Source organism: Palaemon carinicauda, chromosome 15 (assembly GCF_036898095.1).
Source record: "Palaemon carinicauda isolate YSFRI2023 chromosome 15, ASM3689809v2, whole genome shotgun sequence".
Taxonomy (NCBI): Eukaryota; Metazoa; Arthropoda; class Malacostraca; order Decapoda; family Palaemonidae; genus Palaemon; species Palaemon carinicauda.
Genome location: NC_090739.1, coordinates 18,001,905 through 18,028,169, shown reverse-complemented (window position 1 = coordinate 18,028,169; position 26,265 = coordinate 18,001,905). Strand labels below are relative to the sequence as shown.

The following is a 26,265-nucleotide window of genomic DNA, read 5'->3' as shown; positions in this document are numbered from 1 at the left end:
TCAACTCAAACTTCAAATTAGTTAACACATAATTTATGTAAGCTTTTAGGTTTGATACTAAAGTACCTGTAGTTATTACTTTTATGAAAGGGTTTTACTACTTGAGATTGAAATTAATGTAACATTCCAACTTGTTTATGATAGTTATTTAGTGGCATCTGAACTTGGCAGGAGTTTAAAGGTATTGAGGTTACAGACAAATAGCTTGATCAGTAATTCTTCAAATCAGAATATATTCATATAGAATATTTTTGACACAAAAGTTAACGAAAGGTAAAATACAAAAGTTTACCTTTGACATGCTTAAAAAGATAAGGCTTAAATATTAAGAGCGCTGAATAGTTTAGAACACTTTACTTTCTATTGATGTTTTTAAGATTCAGGTGTACTGTAATACTTATTAGCTAACACAAATAGAGTAAGTCCATTAGCTAAGAACTTTCAAAGGTAAGTTTCAAAGAAAAGAAACTGTTTGCAATTAATCGATTCTTTTGTGTACTTTCAAAGCAGAAAAAAATAATTAACCATTGTTAAAATTATTTTATAATATAGAAATAGCTGTTTGGATTCTAGATACATAGGCTAGATAACTAGTGTTGGCATTTTGTGAAAGTAATGTAGAGTAGGGTGTTGGGTTATGAGTTTGAAGCCCAAGTTAACTTAAGAAACCATGCTTGGAATGTATCTGATTATATTACCACTAGAGAGTTATTGGGTCTTTTTACTGGCCAGACAGTATTTCATTGGATCCTTCTCTCTAGTTACGGTTCACTTTCCCTTTGCCTTCACATACACCAAATAGTCTGGCCTATTCTTTACAGATTCTCCTCTGTCTTTATACACCTTACAACACTGAGATTACCAAACAATTCTTCTTCACCCAAGGGGTTAACTATTGCGCTGTAAAAGTCCAGTGGCTACTTTCCTCTTGGTAAGGGTAGAAGAGACTCTTTAGCTATGGTAAGCAGCTCTTCTAGGAGAAGGATACTCCGAAATCAAACCATTGTTCTCTAGTCTTGGGTAGTGCCATAGCCTCTTTACCATGGCCTTCCACTGTCTTGGGTTAGAGTTCTCTGGCTAGAGGGTACACTCAGGCACACTATTCTATCTCATTTCTCTTCCTTTTGTTTTGTTAAAGTTTTCATAGTTTATATAGGAAATATTTAAATGTTACTGTTCTTAAAATATTTAATTTTTCCTTGTTTCCTTTCCTCTCTGGGCTATTTTTCCTGTTGGGGCCCCTGGGCTTATAGCATCTTACTTTTCCAACTAGGGTTGTAGCTTAGCAAGTAATAATATTAATAATAGTAACAGGGCACTTAATATTTATGATCATGGAATAGTGTGAATCTTTTATGTATGTGCAGTTATCAATTATTGATATGAGTCTTACCTGTGAGTCACATAGCTAATATGTACAGTGCAAGCTTCTCAACTTTCAAGATGAAAAGCTAATTTTTCTTTTGTTTCTCTCTACTCCTATATCACTCTCCTCTGGGGTCCAACCAGTATGGTATCTTACTTATATTGCGGGGTAGAAACTGTGCCGTGTCACCATGAACTACTCATGTCTAAATCAGAACATCTACACCATTAGTTTTATCAATTTGACATCTGCTCTGTGTCCCTTTGTGGTGTTCATTATATCATGGTTTAGTTTTTACAATAGAATCTAGTTCATGATTTTCAAGGTATTTGTTCTATGCATATACAAACCTTTTTTCCTTCAATTGGGGAGATGATTTCGGTGCAAGCTGGAACAGCCATTGAATTTGTTAATGTAAAAGACCCAGAGTTGCTCCCCACCCATCCTGTAACATGTCTGTAAACAGGGACTCCTTGTGAAAAGTGACTGCATTCATCCTAGGAATTCATTTGGTATAGTTGATTTACTATCTATGAGATAGTTAGGGTGTCTAAATTGGTTGTCTTGTTCCAATGTGATTTGGTATGAAATTGAAAACTTCTTACCTTCAGATGCCCCAGTGGGATAAATATCTTTTGGGATCGCATATGTACAAAAGCTTCATAAACAATACTGGTGGTAGGTTGGGCAAGGCACCCGCCACCCGTTGATATACTACTGCTATTTAGTCATTGGGTCCTTTGACAGGCCAGATAGTACTACATTGGATTCCTCTTTGGTTAAGGCTGAATAGTCTGGTCTATTCTGTACACATTCTCCTCTTTCTTCATACACCTTGCAACACTAACATTACCGAAAAATTCTTTGTCACTCAAGGCTACTTTTGTGGCTAATTTTTATTTGGTAAGGGTAGAAGAGACTCTTTAGCTAAGGTAAGTAGCTCTTCTAGAAGGACACTCCTAAAATCCAACCATAGTTTTCTAGTGCTGAGAAGTGCCATAGCCTCTGTACCATGGTCTTCCACTATATTGGAGCAGCCTCCTTTTCCAACTAGGGCTGTAGGTTAGCTAATAATAATGATAATGATAATAATGTGTTTCATTGGTTTGAATCTTTGTAGCAAAAGAAGAGAATTGATCCTCCTCTCCAACAGAAAAACCTGAAAAGGAACTGTTGCTCTCATCATTGCCTAATTAGATTCTTCTGAGTCGAATCCAGGAGGGATTTGTTGGCATTGACTAAGACCCCTAACCAACCCAACAACATGAATAACTTGATTGTTGAACTCAATCATCTCCAATGAATCACTTAAAATTAGCCAATCGTCTAGTTACAAAAGAACTCTGCGTCCCAGTAACTCAACCATTTCAAAATGTGGGCAATAGTTGTGGTGGAGACGTGTGGGAATATTCTGAGGCCGAAACGTAGGTACTTAAACTGAACATCCTTGATCAGTTGGCAAAGCGAAATATTTTCTTGTATTTAGGCAAAATGGGAAAATATGTACATGAGTGGTCTATCAAGAGCATCCAATCTTTTTGTTTGATTGCTCCCAGACCATTGAGGGTGTTTTCATTGAGGACTTTGTAAACACTATGAAATTGTTGAGTGCTGAGACATCTAGAACTGATCTGAAACCTCCCTGAGCTTTTGGAGATTAGGAATAATCTGTTGTAGAACCAAGGAGAAGGGTTTATGAAGTCTTCTATCACACCTTTCTCTAAGTGTTTCACAAATTTTAGTTGCAGTAACTGAGCCTTTGTGAATTGTTAAGATATTTTAGATACAGTACTGATTCCTTTGATAAAGGTGTGTCTGTAGTTAGCGGTATTCGGTAGTCTTCTTTGAACACAGCCGAATCCCCTGGGTCGGGCTGTAGTCTTTGCCAAACGGGAAAGAAGTGGGATAGTTTTCCTTCTATTACACTTCGCTTGAATATACAGTCATACTGTTCTACGATAAGGTTTCCAAGTTTGGTTGCCAATCCTTCTGGAATGTCTACTGTAACGAAATTGTTCTAATATCTCCTAAGGGCACCGTCCGCCATGGTGTTTTTACATATCAACTTTCAGAAATTGAAAATCGTTTTATTGCTTCTATGTATACAGTAATAACTCAACATACGAGAAGTTTGAGATACGAGGAAAGTTTCGAGCAAGTTTTTGCCGCGAGATACGAGGATACGAGACGGTTCCCTATGCGGCCGCTAGGTGGCCGAGTGTGCAAGAGGCTGCTCACGAGGACAGCATCGCTCGCTCTTCCCGGTCGGATCTCCGTCGCGTAAAGTTATATCCGAGCATCGGCTGTAGTGTTTGCATTTTTTACGTGTTTTTTGTGTAGTCAGTATAGAATTAAGTGAATAAGCAATGGGTCCAAAGTAAACAAGTGGAAACAAGGGTAGTGAAAAGAAGAAGCGTATGATGACAATCGAGATAAAGCATGAAATGATCGAAAAACATGAGAGTGGTGTACGAGTGACTGAGCTGGCTTGCCAATATGAGAGGAGTACATCAACAATATGAACCATCCTCAAGCAGAAGGATGCTATAAAGAAGGAAATCAAGAGACATGTTAGCTAAATGGCAGGAGTTTTCTGATTTTATGGAAAAGAGGCACCCGGACAAGTTGGCGTGTGGTCGTGCGTTACCCTTTTGTGACGACACGTGTACGTCATTTTCGTAACGTTTTGAAAGGGAGACAAAAGCAAACATCCATAGATAGGTTCCTTTTAAAAAGGCTGGCAAAAAGTGAAAGTGAAATTGAGTCACAAAGTGAGGCAAAAAGAGCCAAGCCGGAAGAAGAAAAGTAAAAAAATTAAAATGAAAACAAAATTAGAATTAAGTTTAATGTAACGCAAGATTAACATTTATTTTTAAGTGTGTGTACAGTAAGCTAATTTCATTTAAGTTAAATTTAAAGTAAAGTATGTTACGTAGTGTTACAAAAGTGTAGTATACCGAATGTGTTGCCGTCAAGTCTCTCCTCCTCCACACACACCGCTGTTAGCCGCTACCGTCTGTCACATTTTATTGCAGATCATAACCAGTACATAGGTTGTTTGTTAATTTGTGAAGGTAGGTTGTGAATTAGAACAATTAAAAACATGTTTTTCCACAGTAATATACTGCTTTTAGGTGTTTTTTTCAGACGGTGGGAACGGATTAATTTTTTTTTTAGTTATTTTATATGGGAAAAATTGATTCGAGATACGAGCGAATTGACATACGAGCTCTGGTCCCAGAACGCATTAAGCTCATATCTCAAGGTATTACTGTATACATAAACATATCATATATGTTCTCCAGAAGTTTCAGCCAATTATTTTTACAAATAACGAAGATATAGCGGTCTTTAAATGATGACGTCATCCTTACTGCGTCGTCTGCATGACTGAGTTTGACAGAATCGTCTTTGTGTGTTCATTTTTCACATATATAGCGATTTTTTCACTTATGTTTCGAAATCTCGTACGTCTGGCAAAAATAGAAGGCATTGGTAGAGGGTAGGTGAGCGATCTACGTCCTGGGAAATCAGCAGCCAGAGATTCCAAAGATGTATAAAAGTTATAATGCATGTGTTTGTTAACTTGCAGTTCATATATACATTGTGTTTTCACAACGTCCTCGGGAACTTTATAGCAAGGCCAATGTTACCTAAGGTCATATAAAGAACAAAAAGTAAGCAGAGAACAAGAAAAAAGAACCAAGAAGAGAGGGAAACATGAATAAGACTGAAACATGCTAACTTGAACACTGGCAACAATGAGAAATTGCTGGTAACTCATGACATCCTTACGCCAAGTGTTAAAGTAAACTTAGGGTTTAAATATCTTATTTAGGGTGCATTTATGTAGGAATAAACAATAAAAGTTATCTTAATAATGTTATCTTGATTTCTTTAAGGAAAGAAGCAAAAATTTGTTGCAAATATTTGGGAGCTCATAACTCTAAAAACATACTTATTCACACTTAGGTACATTTTTCTCACTTATTTGTTGTTCGATTTTAAAGAGAAAGATATTGAGAAGAGGAATAAAAATACCACAATTTTTTGAGACGGAATTTTTACTTTCTTTTTCACGATTATTTTCCGTCTAGACGAGGAAAAAAAAGGCATAAAAAAACAAAACAAAAAGGGAACTAAAAATTCCGTCTCACAGAATTGTTCTGTTTATGAAGTAGTTTTTATGGTGTAAGATTCAGTACAATTGGTGTCATATTAGTGGGGAAAAATGTAACTATTTTTTTTTTTTCAAAATCATGATTTTTGCTAATAAATCAAAGAGTTTTTGATCAAATGGCTTGAAATTTTTTATGATAAAGGTATTATATATGTCTAAAACATATACAGAAATAGTGTATTTTGGATCATTAAGAAAAAAAATGGCGGACATGGTGGACAGTCCCCTTAAACAAAAGGTCCTCCATGTTGGCCTGTCTGAGTTTGAGAAATCTGACTTGTAATTGGAAGCTTGGGTATTTCTAAAATCTGACCTCATTACTTGAGCAACTAATTTATCAACTCTAACTCTATCTCATAAAATTCTGCCTCCATCTAATATATGTAAAGACGATGTTGTAGGTAACATACAATAATTTTGTATTACTAATAATAGAATTGCAGCATTTATTATCATCCTAAATAAGAAGTATAAACTGAAGATCATTCAAATCTATGCTCCAACAACATTCCATAAAGAAGAAGAAATGGAAGCTTTTTAAGAAAACTTCGAGATATCTGTGAAAAAAACGTATGACTCACTTTATATTAGTTTTGGGTGATTTCAATGCTAAAGGAGGTCAAAAGAAGAGAGAATACTCAACAGTAGATAAATTTGGAGTAGGTGCAAGAAATGACAGAGGAGACTTGCTTAGAATAATGAACGCCCATTTTTTTTTTTTTTATAAAAAGGAACATAGAAAATGGACATGGAAAAACCTGAGTGGAGAAACAAAAAATTAAATAGATTTTTTTCACAGTGAAAATATTGATTTAATTAAATATGTAGCAGTGTCAAATAAGATAAAGTTAAGCGATTAAAGAATGGTGAACAGTAAAATTTGTTTAGATATAACGAAAGAAAGAAAAATACTGCTGTAATGAAAGAAAAACTATAGAGTTTACTTTAGCAATACACTATAGGTGCTCCCAACTACATGATGAAATTAACAGTAATATAACAAACTTTGTATTGGAATCAGCACAAGAAATAAGTGGAAAAGTTCATAAACAAAATCAAGGAATTCTATCAGAAAATACCAAAAATAACAAAAACCTGATAAAGAAAAGATTAGAGAGATGAAATAGAATTAGCAGAATATCCAAAACAATAAGCAAACTAAAATTCAAGACATACTTAAACAACCAAACCAAAAATGAGGAAACACTAAAGAAAGGAAGAATCCTCAAATTGATGTAAAGAACAATTGGAACAAGGTGCCAACAGATGTTTGCTTTAAAGGATGAAAATGGAAATACCAATAAAAGAGATAGTTTTGAAAGTTGCAGAGGATTTCCATACAATGCCATACAATAGTGATATAAGAAATAACTTCGCCAATAGAAATAATGAAACACCTGAGCCGGCATTAAACCTAACAGTAGGAGAATTAAAGAAAGCATTAAAAGGCATGGAAAGAAGCAAAACAGCAGAAGATGGCCTAACAATTGGTATAATATTAAATGGAGGAGATTTAATAGTAGTAACCAGATAATCGAAACACCAAGCCACTATGTATAGTATTTATAGACTATGAGAAACCTTTAGATTCTGTCAAAACTTCAGCAGTAGTGAAAGCCCCTCAAAGATAAGGAATAGAGGAATCTTATGTTAGCACATTTGAAGATATCCATACGGGAAGTACAGCAATCCCAAAACTACATAAAGATAATGAAAAAAATTCAATTGAGATGGGAGTTAGACAGGGAGACCCCCATCTCTCCTAAATTATTCACAGCGTGCCTAGAAGTTTTTAAGAATTTAGGTTGAGAAAATGTAGGAATTAACATTAATGGAGACTACCTTAACAATTTGAAATTTGCAGATGACATAGTTTTATTCAGTGAATCATGGGAGGAATTGCAAAAAAAAATATAGAAGATTAGGATAGAGAAAGTGGAAATGTAGGACTGAAAATGAATATGAGTAAAACTAAGATAATGTTCAATGAAAATGCAGAGAAAACAAATAAGAGTTAAAGATGAACCTCTAGAAATTGTTAATGAATATACATACTTAAGACAGACAGTAGTGTTTCCTCTGGACATGAGACTAAAATTAAGAGAAGGATAAGCATTGGATGGAGAGCTTTTGGTAAACAATGAAATTGCGCCACTTTCTTTAAAAAGAAAAGTATTTAATCAGTTGGTCAAACTTAAGCATCAGAAACTTGGAGCCTTACTAAAGCCTTACAACATAAGCTAGTTACAACTCTAAGAGCTATGGAAAGAATAATGATGGCAGTAACACCAAGAAACTGAAAAAGAGCAACATGGATACGAGAGCTAACGAGAGTAGAGGATATTCTAACAGCAGGTAAGAAAAAGGAATAGATATACGCAGGCCATATAATGAGAATGATAGATAATAGACAGGCATTAAGAACAACCAGTCCTATTTTTCTCTTAACTCCACTGTGTACTTGTACTTCGATGTATTTTCTTCCAAATCTAATCGATTTGTCCTTGCATCATTCCCTACGTGTCCACCAAGTTTTGTTGAAATTGGTTCCGTAGTTTTTTTGTAGTGTAGTTCAGAAACTAATAAAATATTTGCAATTTACTTAACATTGCAATTATTTTCAAACTACTACATATTTGTACTTTGATGTACTTTATCTAAAATGTTACAAGTTCAAACTTGGATCATACCTAACATGACTACCAAGTTTGGTCAAAATTGGTATAGTAGTTTTTATGTAAAGTTTCTCACAAACAAATAAAACACTGATAATAGACAAGAGTGAATACTTACCCTTCACAAAATCTTCAATTTTGGCGAAGGTAATAACAGAATGGGTTCCTAGAGATTGCAAAAGAATCAGGGGAAGAAAGAAAAGAAGGTGGATTAACGAGCTAAGAAAATTTGGGATTAATAATTAGTATAGAAAACCAATAAACAGATGTTAGTGGAAGGACATGTCTGAGGTCTCTGTACTGCAGTGGACTAGTTATAGCTGATGATAATTAAATCTACTGAATGAAAAACCCGAGAATGAATAGAAAATAATATAAAATGGAACAAATTTGTAATGTTGCCAGTATTCATTCAGTGATGTAAATTGACAAACACTGGTTGCCTCTTACTTTTTATTCAGTAACACAAACTTAGAGTTGTACAATACACTACTTCTGTAATTATCAAAGTTAGAATAGTGGAGTTATACATTGTTCTAAACTAGAATAAACTATAGATCTCAAAATATTTTCATTTGATGTGAGCTGCATTCAACTTCTATGTGAATTTTCAAAAAGGAAAGTTTTATCATCTTAACTAGAATAAACTATAGATCTCAAAATATTTTCATTTGATGTGAGCTGCATTCAACTTCTATGTGAATTTTCAAAAAGGAAAGTTTTATCATCTTTTTATTTTTACTATTAATACATAACATGCAATACTGGGAAATTATTATAACAGGAAACTGTGAATTTAGTTAAGATTAACATAAACATGTTCCAATTTGGCATATTGCCAGAATGTCTTTGGTTATGTAAATTGAATTTCTTCGGTGATGTAAATTGATAAAAGATTTACAATTCAATCAAAAAAAGTGAAATTTAGTTTCACTGCACTGTACATTGCACATATAATCAGAATGAGACAGTACTGAACACACTATTTATGATTATAAAAAATGAAATTGTATAAAACCATCTCATGTAAAGACCCCTCTCAATTGATGCTTTGGCAATATAATATGCTGGCTTTGGCACCCTGCCTGTCAGTACCATCAGCATGGTTTGAAATTTTCTAGAGGTATGCATACCGAAGTAATACTCACTTACACTTTGAAAGCTATTATTTTACCTTATGGAAGTAAGTAAAGTTTTTGGAATTTACATTTAATTTTAAGATCATAGTATCTGGCTATATTGATGTCCTAAAGATGATGATTCAGAAATATTTAAATGTTTAAAAGTAGTTTATGGTGTTAGTTGGGAACTAATAAAAAGTTATCATTGATGTTTAATCTTTTGCTTTGTAGTAGATCAAGTCTTGAGAAAGGATTTCTGATACAGCACTGTATATGCTTATGCAAGTAAAACTGAATTAGGAGAACTAATATCTATTTAGAATTAATTCTGCCCCCAGCAAACCCTCAATTTTTAAGAAAAATTGTCACTTAGAGATTTACTGGGCCAAGAGCATCAAAGTCTTTTGATATTAGATTAAATAGCCTAGGTGACAACATTTTTCTTAGAGGCAAAAAATAGAGGAAATTTTATGATCCTCATGGTTACCTAGAATTTCTAATGGCTTAAGATTCACAATATTATGTCTTCCTGAGCTTTGTCACCTTTCATTCCTGCTTTGATCGCCATCCTATTGACTGAATTCAACCTCTTTCCTAAGTAGAAAATCAAACCTTTTATGATCAATGCCTTTATATGAATGGGGAAAGTTTATCAATATTTTTTTCTATAAACCCACTAATGATAAGGTTTGTGCCCTCCTTACCTTTCCCATCCCCTCTAGATTTTTTCAGCGCTGTAATAGAAATTTTAGGTTTATCATAACACCTGGGCATGTGCAGATGACTTCTTTTAATTCAGTCTGAAAAGGTCAGTTTAACAGGGCTTCTGTGACATGGGGGTAAGTAATTTTAAGATGAATGGGTTTGTCTGGAGATCGTGATTTATGGTGTAACACATAGCTTTATATAATTAGAAATAATGCTGTTATTCCGAGCTATTGAAGAATTTTTTCTCTCTTACAGCACTTATAAAGAAATGTGGAGATCGAATTATTCATGTTCCTACACAGTGTGTGCTGTCTACAAATGTAATGAAACCAAAGCATGCCACTATTGGTAACATACTTTTCAAAATGAATGCAAAGATGGGTGGCATAAATGTAACATTAGGAGGAGATAATATTGTAAGTATGTTATTATTTTGTGCTTAAATTTAGGTTACTCTAGGCTCTAATAAGAGATCTTTGAAAATTTCACATTCACCATGAAGTGTGGCAATTCATATTGACTAAATGAAACAGATTAAGCTCCTGGTTCGAAAGGATTTCAACATTGTTTTCTTTATTTCTTCTAAAAGCACTTGGCAACAAAACTGACAAATTGTGAATTGATACTTTTTCACAAAATTACATAGACTTTGCAATTGAGAGTTTTACTAATTTTTTTTTTTTTTTTTTAAATAATTTATACTGGTATATAAGATTTTTTATCTAATGTCATGTGGACAAGCAAAAATATGCCAAATGGAAATAAGAAATGGTTTTATTTCAATGAAAATACTTGGGATTCAGGTGTTATTCATTCAAAGGAGGAAAGCTCTGGTAATATCTGATGGAAAGGCAAGCGGCGTTCTATCTCACTCAACACCATTTTGATTCATTCTTTTTATAGTCAATGCATCAGCTGGATGCACCTTTCATTGCTTGAATTTTTGCCGTTTAGTGGTATAGCGCTTACTTCCTTTCCTCATGAATAATAAAGTAACTATGTCTTACAATTTGGAGAGACTGAATTTTGACGAGAATGTTATTAAAAAAATTGGATCCCCATTCAAAATCCATTCTATATAAAGGTTTTTTAGGCTTCTTACTTGTTTGCTGTGGTGATTATAGTTGCTTATCAGAGGACCTTATGTCTAATTACAGTCTGCTCTCAATATCCATGTATTCACTTATATAGGATTGACCAATTGGTACCATTTTAAAAAATTATGTACTCTTGAGAAAATGGCTATAGTCACACCAGTTCTGAAAAATACACTGGACTACCAGGAATTAAGCCCAATCTATTTCAAATCTATACTTTATCTCAAAAGTGCTTGAAAATGTAATTCTTGAACAACTAGTCAGCCACCTAGAAGTAATAGAAACTTTGCCTGACAACCAATCTGCTTACAGAAAAATATACTCTACGGAGACAGCCATCTACTCTGTTGTAAATGATATGCGAGAAATGATGGATGAAAAAAAATGTGGTATCTTAATTCTGCTCGATCTCAGTGCTGCTTTTGATACAGTGGTACATGAACTGCTACTAAATGATATTTGGTCCATCGGCGTTGAAGATCAAGCCTTCGAATACCTAAAAGACTACTTAGTTGGTAGAAATTACTGTGTACAAATTGGAAACTCTTATTCATCATATGAACCCTTAAACAGAGGGGTACCCCAGGGGAGTGTACTTGGCCCAATCTTATTCTGCATCTAATCTATTGGTCTATCGAAAATACTACAAAGGCATGGCGTGAAGTTTAAACTATTTGCAGATGACACACAATTTTACTTCTCCATAAATGATATAGATGACACTACTGAAACTCTAAACCAAATCCTTGATAGTGTTAGAGAATGGATGACATTTAAACAACTAAAATTAAATGAGAACAAAACTGAATTCATGGTGGTGGGCAAGAGAAACAGCGTGAGAAACTTAGTGATATTCAAATGAACATGAAGAATGACTCTGTGCCGTTATCTAGTAAAGTTCGAGATCTAGGTGTATTTCTTAACTGCAACCTATCTCTAAATGCCCAAATAAATAATGTAATAAAAACTGCTGGTTATCATCTAAGAAATATTGCGTTTATAAAAAAAGTACCTAGACGAAAATTCTGTAAAGAAACTTGTGATAAACTATGTTATTACCAGAATTGACTATTGCAACTCTATCTATTACAATTTACCAAAAATGCAACTTCAGAAATTACAAAACATAATAAACAGAGGAGCAAGACTGATAAAAGGCGTCCCACCTAGAGAAAGGATCACCCCTCAACTAATTGATTTACACTGGCTGCCGATTAAAGCGAGGATTGAATTTAAAATATGTACAATAACCAACGAAGTTATCAGAACCGGGCGTCCAAAATACTTAAGAGAATTGCTACATATTGCGCAGCCAACAATTTGTGTCGACACGAGGATAGTTACAGATGGCTTCAAACTGTTGGAAACTAGATATATGTCTACTTTAGGCTCTAGAGCCTTTGAAGGTGCGGCCCCAAGACTATATAATAAGCTCTCATGAAACATTCGAATGATTGAAGACATGAAGGCTTTCAAAAGGAAACTGAAAACTTTCTTATTTCATGAGTCTTTTGACAGTGACGATTTAACAGTAAATGAAGAACATGAGACATGAAACGTTAAATACTCTGAACTAATAAGGTAAAACGACAGTGGAGGTCCTGTAGAGAGTGGGGTTCCCCTGCTGTATGAGACCAGAAAAGCAGCCATCAAAGTAAGTAAGTAAGTAAGAGATACAAGATTGTTTTTAACGAATGGAGGGATATGAGATCTAGACTACCAACTTTTTCATCTGCCTCACAATTTAGTCGTCTAATAGAACATGACTAGGATTTCGACAATGCAAGGGTTTAGCAACAGAAGAGTCTAAATTGAAGAATTTGAGGCTATCAAATCTGTACTGCGCAATGAACTTTCATAACCCTTACTGGAAGAAACTTATCAAATTAACACTAGACTCGACTTGGAAAGTTTAGGTTACCTTTGGCAACTGGGTAGTTCGGATCAGAACGACCATATTTTAGAGACAAATTACTGGACTAGATTTTCACAAAGGCAGCCATCCATGTCAAGAGCTTTTGAAGGTCTTCACTATAAAAAGTTTGCTGATTATATGAATACTATAGTCCTAAGATAGTTTTGTATCATTTTTGTCATCGTCCTGGCTATAAATAGTTTTTCCCTTGAATTAAAGAAATATCCCTTTAGCTTGAACTTTTTACTTGTTCATCAACCAATGAAACATACTTTCCATGAGAGGGACTGTGGGGCAAGCACACTCTTTACAATGGTTATTTGAATCACAGTACAGTATTTCCCTCGACACGATACACAAAGAGAATGTGGATCATGATCTCTTGGAAACAATCTAAACACTCCACACAATAATTACCAACAAATCCAGGGGAATACATGTTTATGTGCAGTAATAGGTAAACAGTGTGGAGAACGTTTGAACTAAACTGTGACGACAGAAACTGAAAGTACAAAGTGACTCTAGCATGTCAGTTCTGGGCTTCTTACCACTTACTGTTAGAATGTTCCATTCTTTCCCACCTGCTGTTCTGCTGCTCGATTTCCTTGCATTTTAGGACTTCTTAGTTGTCCCCTACCTCCGAGTTGAGGGTGTAGGCCGGAGTCGTCGGGTCAAAACATGGCCTATATTACAGGCAGTGATGTCCCAGATATGTTATTTAGAAATATAAAACATATGGAAGTTAAAAACACTTGTATAGCCAGCAAAAGAGCACAGTACTGTACCGGGTTGTATATCACACTTGAGATATTTTGCTAAAAACGTTACCCTCCCCAATATTAGCCTCTCATGCTTTCTTCAGCCAAACAACAAAGTCATTGGGATTCTAGCCTTTATTCCTGATTGTGTAAGAACTAATTTTGTTTGTTTTTATGTTACTTATAGAATCCCACCACTCTCTCTAGCCAATGGCGACATTCCCTACCTGAGGCATTACTCAAACCGCCCATTGTAGACAAAACTTAGCTTGGAGATGTAGGGATTCTCACATCTCACCCACCACCAACTGAAACACCTGCGATTCTAGTTATTGTTCATGATTATATGTGGTCTATTTTAGTGTATTTCTATGTTAGCATACATGTTCAAATGACACAGAAAGCCTTCTGTAAAATTCAACGTAGCTGTGTCTCCCCCTTTGACTCCAACGCCACCAAAACACGTCGTCCAAGTTGTTGAAAGCTCTGTTTGGTGGAATTCTGTCACACACTTATATTTAAAATCACACCAAATTATCTCCATACTATATATACTTACCTGAAATTGTCTCCTTCCATATATATCTTCACCTTATTTTTTATAAATTATTAATTTCTTATATCATTTATTTGCTTGCATTTCACAGACCTTCGGATATTTCCTCAATACCGTATCACTTATCACATTTGTAACTGTGATGTCTGTCAACAATGACAGAACTAGGTTTGATTTTTCTTATTTCATTCCTTTTTCTCAACTATCACTTCTACAAAATAATATTTTCAGGCCTTGGATACATATTTCGTATTAGTATTGTTTATCGTTTTCACGAGTAAAAGTTAGCCTACTGTCATAATTTCTATTTATTGACATTCTATGCCGTATTTGTCATGTTCTTACGTGCGCAATCCCTATTTCCAAGCCTCTGAAATAGCCAAAACAGGAATTATTCAGTTCATAGTGTCAGTTACATGCAAGGTGGACCGACAAAAGAACAAACAAATCTTTTGTCTAATGAACTGAATTTATATTATGCCTAGTTTTTTTTTTTTATCATCAAAATATAAGTTTTTTTTCATCATACACCTTATAATTAAACATTGTAGAATACTTCTTGTGTCAAAGGTAACAAATTTATATTTTCATTACATTTCTGTATAACGTAAAATCCATTATTATTGACAAGTAGTTTTATATCTTTTTACGTGTGAAATACAATAGAAAATAAAGCAAACTTTTGAAAAATTTATTCTGTAATCAGTAAAAAAAAAAACATGGAAATGTTCATTATTATAGAGGATAAATGTGCATGTATATCTGATGATGACAAATCTCTTGTATAGCTACTGAGGATGGATTCACTGCCTCATAGTGAAGGGGTTAAAGGGAAAAAAAATTGAGAAAATTTAACATTTCTAAGAAAAAATTTACGGGTAAATGTCAATTAAATCGAGCTTTAGAAAAGTTCGTAGGAATAAAACATCCCAATGAAAAGAACTCTAATTTTGCTACTAAAGTTCAAGAAAAATTCTAGTTTGCACAACATTGAAATTCAGGAAGTTGCTATTACTGCTGATGCTATTGCTGAAGAGGAATTTTCCAAATCTTTAAAAAAATAATCGATGAAAAAAACAATTTGTTTGGGACTCATCTGTAATGTTGACAAGGCAGAATGCCAGATTGTTCATTTATTTCCAAAGTAGGAAAAAACTATGCCAGGCTACCAGGTGGCCAAAAATAAGATAACGTTCATGTTAATGGGTAACGTAACTGGCAGTTTCAAGTTATAAAGTCATTGTTAGTCTACCACGCCCTTAATCTTCAGGACTTCAAAAACATATCCAAGTCCATGCTTCTTGTAATTTGTTTGGTTAATCTGAAGGCATTGGTCACCATGGTCATTTTCAAAGAATGGCTCAATGGCTATTTTATACCATTAGTTAAGGGGTATTGTATTGAAAGGTGAAAACTTCCTTTCAAGGTTATGTTGATCCTTGATAATTATCAGCCATTCTGCACATCAGAACAACCTGAACCCAAATGTGAAAGTTTTTTTCTTGCCTCCCATCTCTACCTCTTTTGTACAACCCATGGACCAAGGCATGATAGTGATCTTCAAGCATTAGGACAGTACAGTATTTACGGAGTACATTACGCCAGGCAGTTGATTCTACTTGGCAGAGTACAGGATGAATATTCAGGAGTTTTTGAAGTATTTCATTATCAAGCAGTGTTAAAAATAAGTGCTTCTTAAACCAAATTTGATGAGCCAGTAAAAGACATATTGAAGAATTTGGTATCCCTTAGTAACAGTTTTGAGATGGAGTTGTTAGATGAAGATTTTGAACTGTTGATCAAGGCTCATGAGCAGCCTCTGACTAATGAAAAAGCCAAACAGAAAATTGAAGAAAATGTCTTTGATCCAGAACCAAGGAACTTCAAGCTGGAAGAAATGCAGTGGGGTTTTTATTACTGTATTTATCAATGTGTCTGTCAGTATTTGAGTCCCAGGATCCTTCACGTCAGCCTATTGCAAAAATAGCTTATGGTATTGAGGATTTGTTCCTTCCATATAGGACAATTTTAGACTACAAGAGAGAGAACACTATCCAACCAAGTTAGATCAGTTCCGCGTTGGAGTAAAAAATGGAAGGCTACAGTCATCACTTGATCTTTACATAAAGTAACCACTGCCATTGATGTTAGGTTTCACAACAAAAATTCCTTGTGTTGCAGTTACTACAGTCACAAGTATGTGTTCACCAACAAATTCCTCCTTCCAACCTCACCTTTAGTGTCCAGCAAGCAGAAATATCAACTTCAAAGTAAAGTAACTTATGATAATACTGTATATTAATATTAATGTTACAGTTTATTGTCCTGTAACATATTGCATCATATCTCTCTCTATCTCTCTTTTTTACTATTATAGTACTTACATTTCCTTCAAATGCTATACAGTAAATATAGTACTGTATTTAAGATTCTGTACTTCACATGGAAGCTTATTAATGTAGGAATCTGGTTTTTATAGTATGATAGCAGGTTTTAAGTACTTTTTCATGGTTAATATGTGCATAGGGAATGTACAAGTCAATTTACATGGTGAAAAAAAAACATACTGTACGTCCAAAATTGACTGCTTAGAAAGAATTAACGATGTAGTGTGTGATATTTAAGCTGTACTGAAAAATTTTCAAGGAATAGACCCTGTTCATTTCTTTTCAGTGACTAAATTTCATACAAAGGTTTGTTTCTTTATGTTTTGTAAAGCTTATGAACTGTTTTTATTTTGCTAGATGCACAGTATATTAAATTTTTATGCTATGGACTACTGTTTAAGTTTTAAATATTTTGTTTTATATTAGGTTATTCATTGGATTTCTTTTATATTTAAGATCCTTGACAGACCAGTTTTGATAATGGGAGCAGATGTGAATCACCCCCCAGCTTCTGATAAAAGTGCAACTCCCTCCATAGCTGCAGTAGTAGGGTCTCTTGATAGATATGCATTCAAGTATGCTGTGGAAGTAAGCCCCCAGACATCACGACAGGAAATGATCGAGAATATGAAAGAAATGACAAAGTAAGTTTATTTTTGTATTTCCTTGCTAAAAAAGCATTTTTTTATAAATATTCAAATTTTGTTGACCTAATCTAAGCTTCATAATTTGCAGTCATAGACATTTTTTTATGAGTGCACTTTGAACAGCAAAGTGTTTGATAATTTAGCAGCTTTTTGGTAATTGGGTTACTAATTTCAGGTTTTGATAATGTACTGCATTAGTTTCCATACAAAATCACCTAGAAATTGTCTTTTGACGAGGCATTTACATTTTTGTTAGATGTTTCAGGAGTTTTGGGAAGAAAAGAATCCCTGTGACCGCATAGTTAATATTTTGGTCAATATTTCAAGTACAGTACTGAGTAATGTTTGAAAATGCTGATATTTAAGGAATTATCTCCTTTCTTGAAAATCTTCCTTTATATTATCCTACTGTATTGGCAATGGTAGAAGAAATGTAAAATTGGTCAGAAATATAAATGCCCTGTGTTCTAGAAAGTTTTCAACGTACAGAATATCTAGAGTGGTAGAAACTCCTGAACTGACCTTAAAATTGTAAAAATTAATTTTCAATATTAATCTTACCCGATGATCATGTAGCTGTCAACTCTGTTGCCCGACAGAAATCTACGGTCGGGATACGCCAGCGATCGCTATACAGGTGGGGGTGTACACAACAGCGCCATCTGTGAGCAGGTACTCAAGTACTTCTTGTCAACAAGAACTCAATTTTTCCTCTGTCGTGCCACCGGCTAGACCTACTTGGATACGCTGTTGATTCTGGAGTTATTGTTCACGATTTGGTGATGTATTTGCTCTAGAGTTTAGCCTTCGCTATTCAGGAAGCTTTATCATTAGCTTAGCAAGCTTTTGGAATTAATTTGATTTAATTATGGTGACGAAGAGAGTATGAACTCTCTTTCACTTTTAAATGGCCGACCCTTCCCTTAGACGGAAGTGTTGGTGTCGAAGAGAGTATAGACTCTCTTTCTTTATTTTGCTTAACAAAGTTATAGATTTTTATGTTTGTTTATATGCGACCTTTCCTAATAGTAGGCGGTCATTACTTGGAACCGAAGTTAATTAACATTGAGCCCGTCATATCGTTTTTCCTGTTAAAATTTTATGCTATTTTAATTTTAATGTTTTTGAAAGAATTTCTTTGATAGTCTCGTACTGTTTTCAAAGTTGAACTAACGTTTTGTTTTGTCTCCGCAGTTGTTGACGTTCAGAACGTTCAACTTGCGCTCTATCGTTACGATAGAGAGAGAGTATTCACGGTTTCACGTTGCAGTAAGAGTAAACCGATTCTAGCGTTTTGTTCATTCTTTCTTAGCTTAAATGGTTTTAATTCTAATAAAGGAACTTTTTATTTGGGAAATCTTTCAGTTTTTTTCCTTTAACAAATAATATGTTTTAACGATATATTTAATTGGGCTCATCTCTCAGGTTCTAAGTCAAGAGAGAGAGAGAGAGAGATAGAGACGGAGGGAGAGAGAGGAGGATAAACGTTTCGTTCAAGCGGGTAACGTTGTTATCGTTTTTGCTCTTCTCCCTAGTCTCTTTAGGGGAAGAAGGTAAAACGTTTCTAGAGTTTTATTCTTGTTCCCAGGCTTTATGCGGTGAGAGAGTTTATTTGATCTAGTGTTTAGTCTCTTTTCCAGCCACTGAATTCTTTATCTTTCATTATGTTTTTCTGTTACATTGTAATACTGTTTTCGCAATTACTAACTTTTAATGAAGGATAGGATTGTGTGTTTCAGGTACAAACCACTTAAAGTTTCGAGTTCAGTGAAATAAGTGCAAACAGAAAATCAAAAGTGATAAAGTGATAAGCGCAAAGTGTTACAGTGTTGCGTTCGAGGGTTCGTCTATTCGTGCCAGTTGTTCGCCTAGTCTGGGACCTCTTACAAGCTCCCAAGCCCAGGGGAGAAGTAATGTCGAAGGACTTATGGGTTCATCAGGCCTTGATCGACGAACAGACGTTTCCCTCCGTGGTTTCGGGTGTATCTACACACGTTGCCGACGTGATCACCCCACCCACACAAAGACGAGAGAGCCCATTTATTCCTCGTCTGCGGAAGAGGTTTCTCGCAGAAACCATGGACCAAATCTTGCAGCTTTTAAGTGCAAGTCGGTCCCTTCCGCGCAAGTCCAACGGCCTAGGTGTAGCCACTGGGTCAGTTCGGACTTGCTGCAGTACGACAACTGCACACCTCCCAGAGAGGCAAGGTGATACCGCAACAGGCAGTAACTCCGTCTGTTGCCGCACCAGCTGTTTTAGACCCTCAGTCACAACGGACAGTAGCTCCGTTTGTTGTTGTCTTTCATAGACCCTAGTGGTCCATGCTGCAGACTATACAGTCTCAGCTTGCTCCTTCATACAGGAGTATCATGCTGGAAGGTTGACAATGCAGCCTGTTAACCTACAACCCGCCGAGGTTGTGCGCTCAGCAGATACTGCCGCTGCCTGCTCCCACCCTCCACCTGTGAGAGCTCCACCTCCGATGCGCAGTCCACCCTGCCAGACGCATGTTCTTGCTGCGCCTCCTGCTTTCATGCGTGAGCTGCCGCATTGGGAGTTGCCGGGTTCCAGCACTATGCGGCAACCTCCTCAACCCATGAGGCAGGAGCCTCATGCTATGCGGCATCCTCCTCAACCCATGAGGCAGGAGCCTCATGCTATGCGGCAACCTCCTCAACCCATGAGGCAGGAGCCTCATGCTATGCGGCATCCTCCTCAACCCATGAGGCAGGAGCCTCATGCTATGCGGCATCCTCCTCAACCCATGAGGCAGGAGCCTCATGCTATGAGGAGCCTCATGCTATGCGGCATCCTCCTCAACCCATGAGGCAGGAGCCTCATGCTATGCGGCAACCTCCTCAACCCATGAGGCAGGAGCCTCATGCTATGCGGCATCCTCCTCAACCCATGCGGCATGAGCCTCATCCCATGCAGCATGAGCCTCATCCCATGCAGCATGAGCCTCATCCCATGCAGCATGAGCCTCATCCCATGCAGCATAAGCCGCATGCCATGCAACATGCTCTGCATACCTTACAGCATGCTCTGCATACCTTACAGCATGCTCTGCATACCTTACAGCATGCTCTGCATACCTTACAGCATGCTCTGCATACCTTACAGCATGCTCTGCATACCTTACAGCATGCTCTGCATACAGCATGCTCTGCATTCCTTACAGCATGCTCTGCATACCTTACAACATGCTCTGCATTCCTTACAGCATGCTCTGCACTCCTTACAGCATGCTCTGCATACCTTACAGCATGCTCTGCATACCTTACCGAATGCTCCTCAATCACACATCTTTGGTTGTTGCCAACTCACAAGACTGTCAAGCAGTTTCATAACGTTGCCTTCTGGTCTGCTGCTTTTGCACCAGTGAAACCCTCACTGAGAGAACTTAGCTTTTCTCGGATATGGTTCCTGTAGATGAGAAAGTGCTATTCTCCCTCCTTCTGATATTCCCTTGAGGACTCTGTCATTTGGAGAGGAGCCTTAAGCTGCTTAGCCTCCTATGGACTTTTATTTAAGCATAACATGCTTCCAGGGAGGGTAATGGTTCCGCTTCAATCGCTAACCCCGTCTGTTGCCACACCTGCTCCCATAGACCTTGAGCTTTGTTGCAAGACATGCAGTCCAAGCTTAGTCCTTGTTAGAGGATTTTTGTTTACGGAGTCAGTGTGTCACTGGGAAGACGTTCAACAACCAGCAGAGGTAACTTGTTGTGACGCAGTGCGGCAACCTCAGCAACCCGATAAGGAGTTGTCTGTACTACCCAGACAGTCTAGACAGTTTCGGGTTGTCGCTGTACTTCCTCGCTTCCCCATGGTTGACAGTTCACAGACTGTGCAGCAGTACCATGATCTTGTGTCCGGCTCCGTCAGACGACTGGCTTTTAAGAGCTCCCACAAGTCGTCGCTGTCTGGAGAATCTCAGATGGACTATGGATCTGACCAAGGAACTGGGCCTCCTGGTCAATTTAGAGGAGTCCCAGCTCGTCCCATCCCAGACCATTGTCTACCTGGGTATGGAGCTTCAGAGTCGAACTTTTCGGGCTTTTCCGTCGGCCCCAAGGATCTACCAAGCCCTAGAATGCATCCAGAGCATGCTGAGAAGGAACCGATGCTCAGTCAGGTAGTGGATGAGTCTAACAGGGACACTTTCATCGCTGGCCCTGTTCATCGAGTTAGGGAGACTCCACCTCCGCCCCCTTCAGTATCATCTAGCTGCTCACTGGATAAAGGACATGACGCTAGAGACGGTCTCAGTTCCTGTTTCCAAAGAGATGAGGTCTACTCTAACGTGGTGAAAGAACAGCTTTCTTCTCAAGGAAGGTCTACCTTTGGCTGTTCAGAAACCCGACCGCCGTCTCTTCTCGGACGCATCAGACACGGGCTGGGGTGCGACTTTGGACGGACAGGAATGCTCGGGAACATGGAATCAGGAGCTAAGGACACTTCACATCAATTGCAAGGAGCTGTTGGCGGTTCATCTGGCCTTGATAAACTTCAAGTCCCTCCAGCTTAACAAGGTGGTGGAGGTGGACTCCGACAACACCACAGCCTTGGCTTACATCTCCAAGCAGGGAGGGACTCATTCGAGGAAGTTGTTCTAGATCGCAAGGGACCTCCTCATCTGGTCAAAAGATCGAAAGCTCACGCTGGTAACGAGGTTCATTCAGGGCGATATGAATGTCATGGCAGATCGCCTCAGCCGGAAGGGTCAGGTCATCCCCACAGAGTGGACCCTTCACAAGAATGTTTGCAGCAGACTTTGGGCCCTGTGGGGTCAGCCAACCATAGATCTGTTCGCTACCTCGATAACCTAGAGGCTCCCGTTGTATTGTTCTCCGATTCCAGACCCAGCAGCAGTTCACGTGGATGCTTTTTTGCTGGATTGGTCCCATCTCGACCTGTATGCATTCCCGCCGTTCAAGATTGTCAACAGGGTACTTCAGAAGTTCGCCTCTCGCAAAGGGACACGGCTGACGTTGGTTGCTCCCCTCTGGCCCGCGAGAGAATGGTTCATAGAGGTACTGCAATGGCTGGTCGACATTCCCAGGACTCTTCCTCTAGGAGTGGACCTTCTACGTCAACCTCACGTAAAGAAGGTACACCCAAACCTCCACGCTCTTCGTCTGACTGCCTTCAGACTATCGAAAGACTCTCAAGAGCTAGAGGCTTTTCGAAGGAGGCAGCCAGAGCGATTGCCAGAGCAAGGAGGACATCCACTCTCAGAGTCTATCAGTCTAAATGGGAAGTCTTCCGAAGCTGGTACAAGGCCAATGCAGTTTCCTCAACCAGTACCACTGTAACCCAGATTGCTGACTTCCTGTTACATCTAAGGAACGTAAGATCCCTTTCAGCTCCTACGATCAAGGGTTACAGAAGTATGTTGGCAGCGGTTTTCCGCCACAGAGGCTTGGATCTTTCCACCAACAAAGATCTACAGGACCTCCTTAGGTCTTTTGAGACCTCAAAGGAACGTCGGTTGTCCACTCCAGGCTGGAATCTAGACGTGGTCCTAAGGTTCCTTATGTCATCAAGATTTGAACCTCTCCAATCAGCCTCTTTTAAGGACCTCACATTAAAAACTCTTTTCCTCGTGTGCTTGGCAACAGCTAAAAGAGTAAGTGAGATCCACGCCTTCAGCAGGAACATAGTTTTCACATCTGAAACGGCTACATGTTCCTTGCAGCTCGGTTTTTTGCTAAAACGAGCTTCCTTCACGTCCTTGGCCTAAGTCGTTCGAGATCCCAAGCCTGTCCAACTTGGTGGGGAACGAACTGGAGAGAGTACTTTGCCCAGTTAGAGCTCTTAGGTACTATCTAAAAAGGTCATAACCTTTACGAGGACAATCAGAAGCCTTATGGTGTGCTATCAAGAAGCCTTCTCTTCCAATGTCTAAGAACTCAGTTTCTTACTAAATCAGGCTTCTGATTAGGGAAGCACATTCTCATCTGAAGGAAGAAGACCTTGCTTTGCTGAAGGTAAGGACACATGAAGTGAGAGCTGTGGCTACTTCAGTGGCCTTCAAACAGAACCGTTCTCTGCAGAGTGTTATGGATGCAACCTATTGGAGAAGCAAGTCAGTGTTCGCATCATTCTATCTCAAAGATGTCCAGTCTCTTTACGAGAACTGCTACACCCTGGGACCATTCGTAGCAACGAATGCAGTAGTAGGTGGGGGCTCAGCCACTACATTCCCATAATCCCATAACCTTTTTAACCTTTCTCTTGAATACTTTTTATGGGTTGTACGGTCGGCTAAGAAGCCTTCCACATCCTTGTTGATTTGGCGGGTGGTCAATTCTTTCTTGAGAAGCGCCGAGGTTAAAGGTTGTGATGAGGTCCTTTAGTATGGGTTGCAGCCCTTTATACTTCAGCACCTAAGAGTCGTTCAGCATCCTAAGAGGACCGCTACGCTCAGTAAGGAAGACGTACTTAATAAAGGCAGAGTAATGGTTCAAGTCGTCTTCCTTACCAGGTACTTATTTATTTTATGTTATTTTTGAATAACTAATAAAATGAAATACGGGATACTTAGCTTCTTTGTTAACATGTATGCTGGTTTCCACCCACCACCCTGGGTGTGAATCAGCTACATGATCATCGGGTAAGATTAATATTGAAAAATGTTATTTTCATTAGTAAAATAAATTTTTGAATATACTTACCCGATGATCATGAATTTAAGGACCCACCCTTCCTCCCCATAGAGAACCAGTGGACCGAGGAGAAAATTGAGTTCTTGTTGACAAGAAGTACTTGAGTACCTGCTCACAGATGGCGCTGTTGTGTACACCCCCACCTGTATAGCGATCGCTGGCGTATCCCGACCGTAGATTTCTGTCGGGCAACAGAGTTGACAGCTACATGATCATCGGGTAAGTATATTCAAAAATTTATTTTACTAATGAAAATAACATATTTCCCATTCTGTTAATCAGAAATAGTGAAACTACCTGCGTAATTTCAGGCTTTGCCTCATCAAGAACGTTTGATAATTTTTAGTGCTAGGTTTCTTGATTCTTTGAAAGTTATTCTCAGGTTTTGAATTTAAAAGGTCATAACAGATATAGACATTTCCCCATTATCAGAATTTCCCGGCGTGGGAGTTAGGAAAATGTATCATACAATGGACTGGGCTTAACATTCGAAGCCATTTGCGGTACCATTTTGGAGATAGACTGTAATATGAAAATGTTTGTACCCAAGTGCTGTTGTGATTGCTACTAAAATTTGTTTGTTCCAGCGCTAATACAAACCCGAAGCTATTTATAGGGGTATTACTTTCGGCGTCGCTGAAAGACGAGCCACAATAATTTTAGATAGGGATAACTAGTTAGTTAGTGGGTTGGGGGGCGGGGGTAGATTGACTACCCCGCTCACTCACACCTATACATATACATTACTGTATACATACTGTATATATAACGGATTTTGAGTGAAGCGAAAAATCTATTTGTTCTTACACTAAATACAAACCCTCATTCTTTACTATAGGAGATATTCTAGTGCGAGCTGGAAAATACGGCAGAAAACCTTAACAAGGTCGTTAACGACCGGGCCGGTAGTTATCCACCTGTTAAGGATGGGGGACTGCCGGTCGGTAGCTACTGAATACCTTCAATCGAATTCTAGCCGTCGCAGTGGTAACACTGCTGCTCCTGCTTTTGTTTGACTGGCAGACTAGCCTTTCTTTAGTGTGTTTTTGATTAACTTTTTCTTTTTCTTTTCTTTATTAGATGTGATGTCCTCTAATATGAGGAAGTGTCCCGGGATTCCCCCGAAATCTTGTGGCACATTCATGTCAACACCGGAGGTGGATCCTCATTGCCTATGCCCTTCGTGTAGAGGTCATAGGTGTTCTGAAGGTTCCCCCTGCCAAGTATGTAGAGAATGGTCGCCCTCTCAGTGGGATAAGTTCATGAAGAGGAAGAAGAAGAAGAAATCCAAGAAGGATTCGTTACCTCCAGGTTTGCCGTCGAAAGGTAAGGAGTCTCGGGCCTCTTCTTCAGCCTCTCGATCTCTTTCTTCAGACTCTTCCTTGCCTTCTTCCTCCGGGGGGAAGTCAAGGAATAGCGGCACCATTGACTCAACCCCCATTCCCCCTGGTTAGGCGGATCACGTTCCCCCTCCCAGTGGGACATTTTCTTCCACCATCGGGAATAACTATTGCCGCTTCTATTCCAGATCACGTACGAGCGGTATGGCCTGCCCTTGGACTTCCTGGGTTCTCCTTCGGTGGAAGTGTGGAACCAGTTCCTCGCGGGCACAGTTTTACCTCAGGTCCCTTCTGTTTTGGAATCTTCGGGAATTCCGGACCTCGCCTACATCCCGTCAACCCAGTCGGCAGCCGCTGAAGTGTCGGCAGATGTAATAACTTCAGCTCTCGCTGCGCCTATGGCGCTCCTCGCTTGCGCTTCTACGAAACAACATTGCAAGCATGATCATCGCTATACCTCCTCCTCCTCCTCATCGTCTTCGTCCTCCTCGGAGGTTAGGAGGGAGAGAGAGAAGAGGAAAAGGAGAGCTCGCTCTCCTTCGCCCAGACGTTCTCGTCGGAGAGAGAGGCGACATAGGAAAAGACCTCATCATTCTCGCTCTTCCTCGCCTTCTTTCTCTTCACGAAATGTCTCGTTGAGAGGCGATAAGCGTTCTCGTCATAAACATAAGAGTGTATCCTCGCGCTCGTCTTCCTCTCGCGAGGGATCATCTAGGCGCTGTAAGAAGAGCTCTACGATACGTTCTCGCTCTTCGTCACGAGAGAGTTCTAAGCGTAATAAGCGCTCCCCTTTGGAGCAATATTTCTTCTAATCGCGCGACCAAGGAAAGAGAACACTCTGAGC

At 38.3% G+C, this 26,265-nt stretch overlaps 1 protein-coding gene across 1 annotated transcript in view; it reads left to right on the top strand.

Moving 5' to 3' along the window:
* LOC137653900 (protein argonaute-3-like) overlaps positions 1-26,265 on the top strand; it is a 189,921-nt gene that overhangs the window by 121,330 nt on the left and 42,326 nt on the right. The window contains exons 10-11 of the mRNA XM_068387527.1: positions 10,306-10,466; positions 17,220-17,407. Of these exons, the coding sequence (XP_068243628.1) occupies positions 10,306-10,466; positions 17,220-17,407 (349 nt within the window). The remainder of the gene's footprint in view (positions 1-10,305; positions 10,467-17,219; positions 17,408-26,265) is intronic.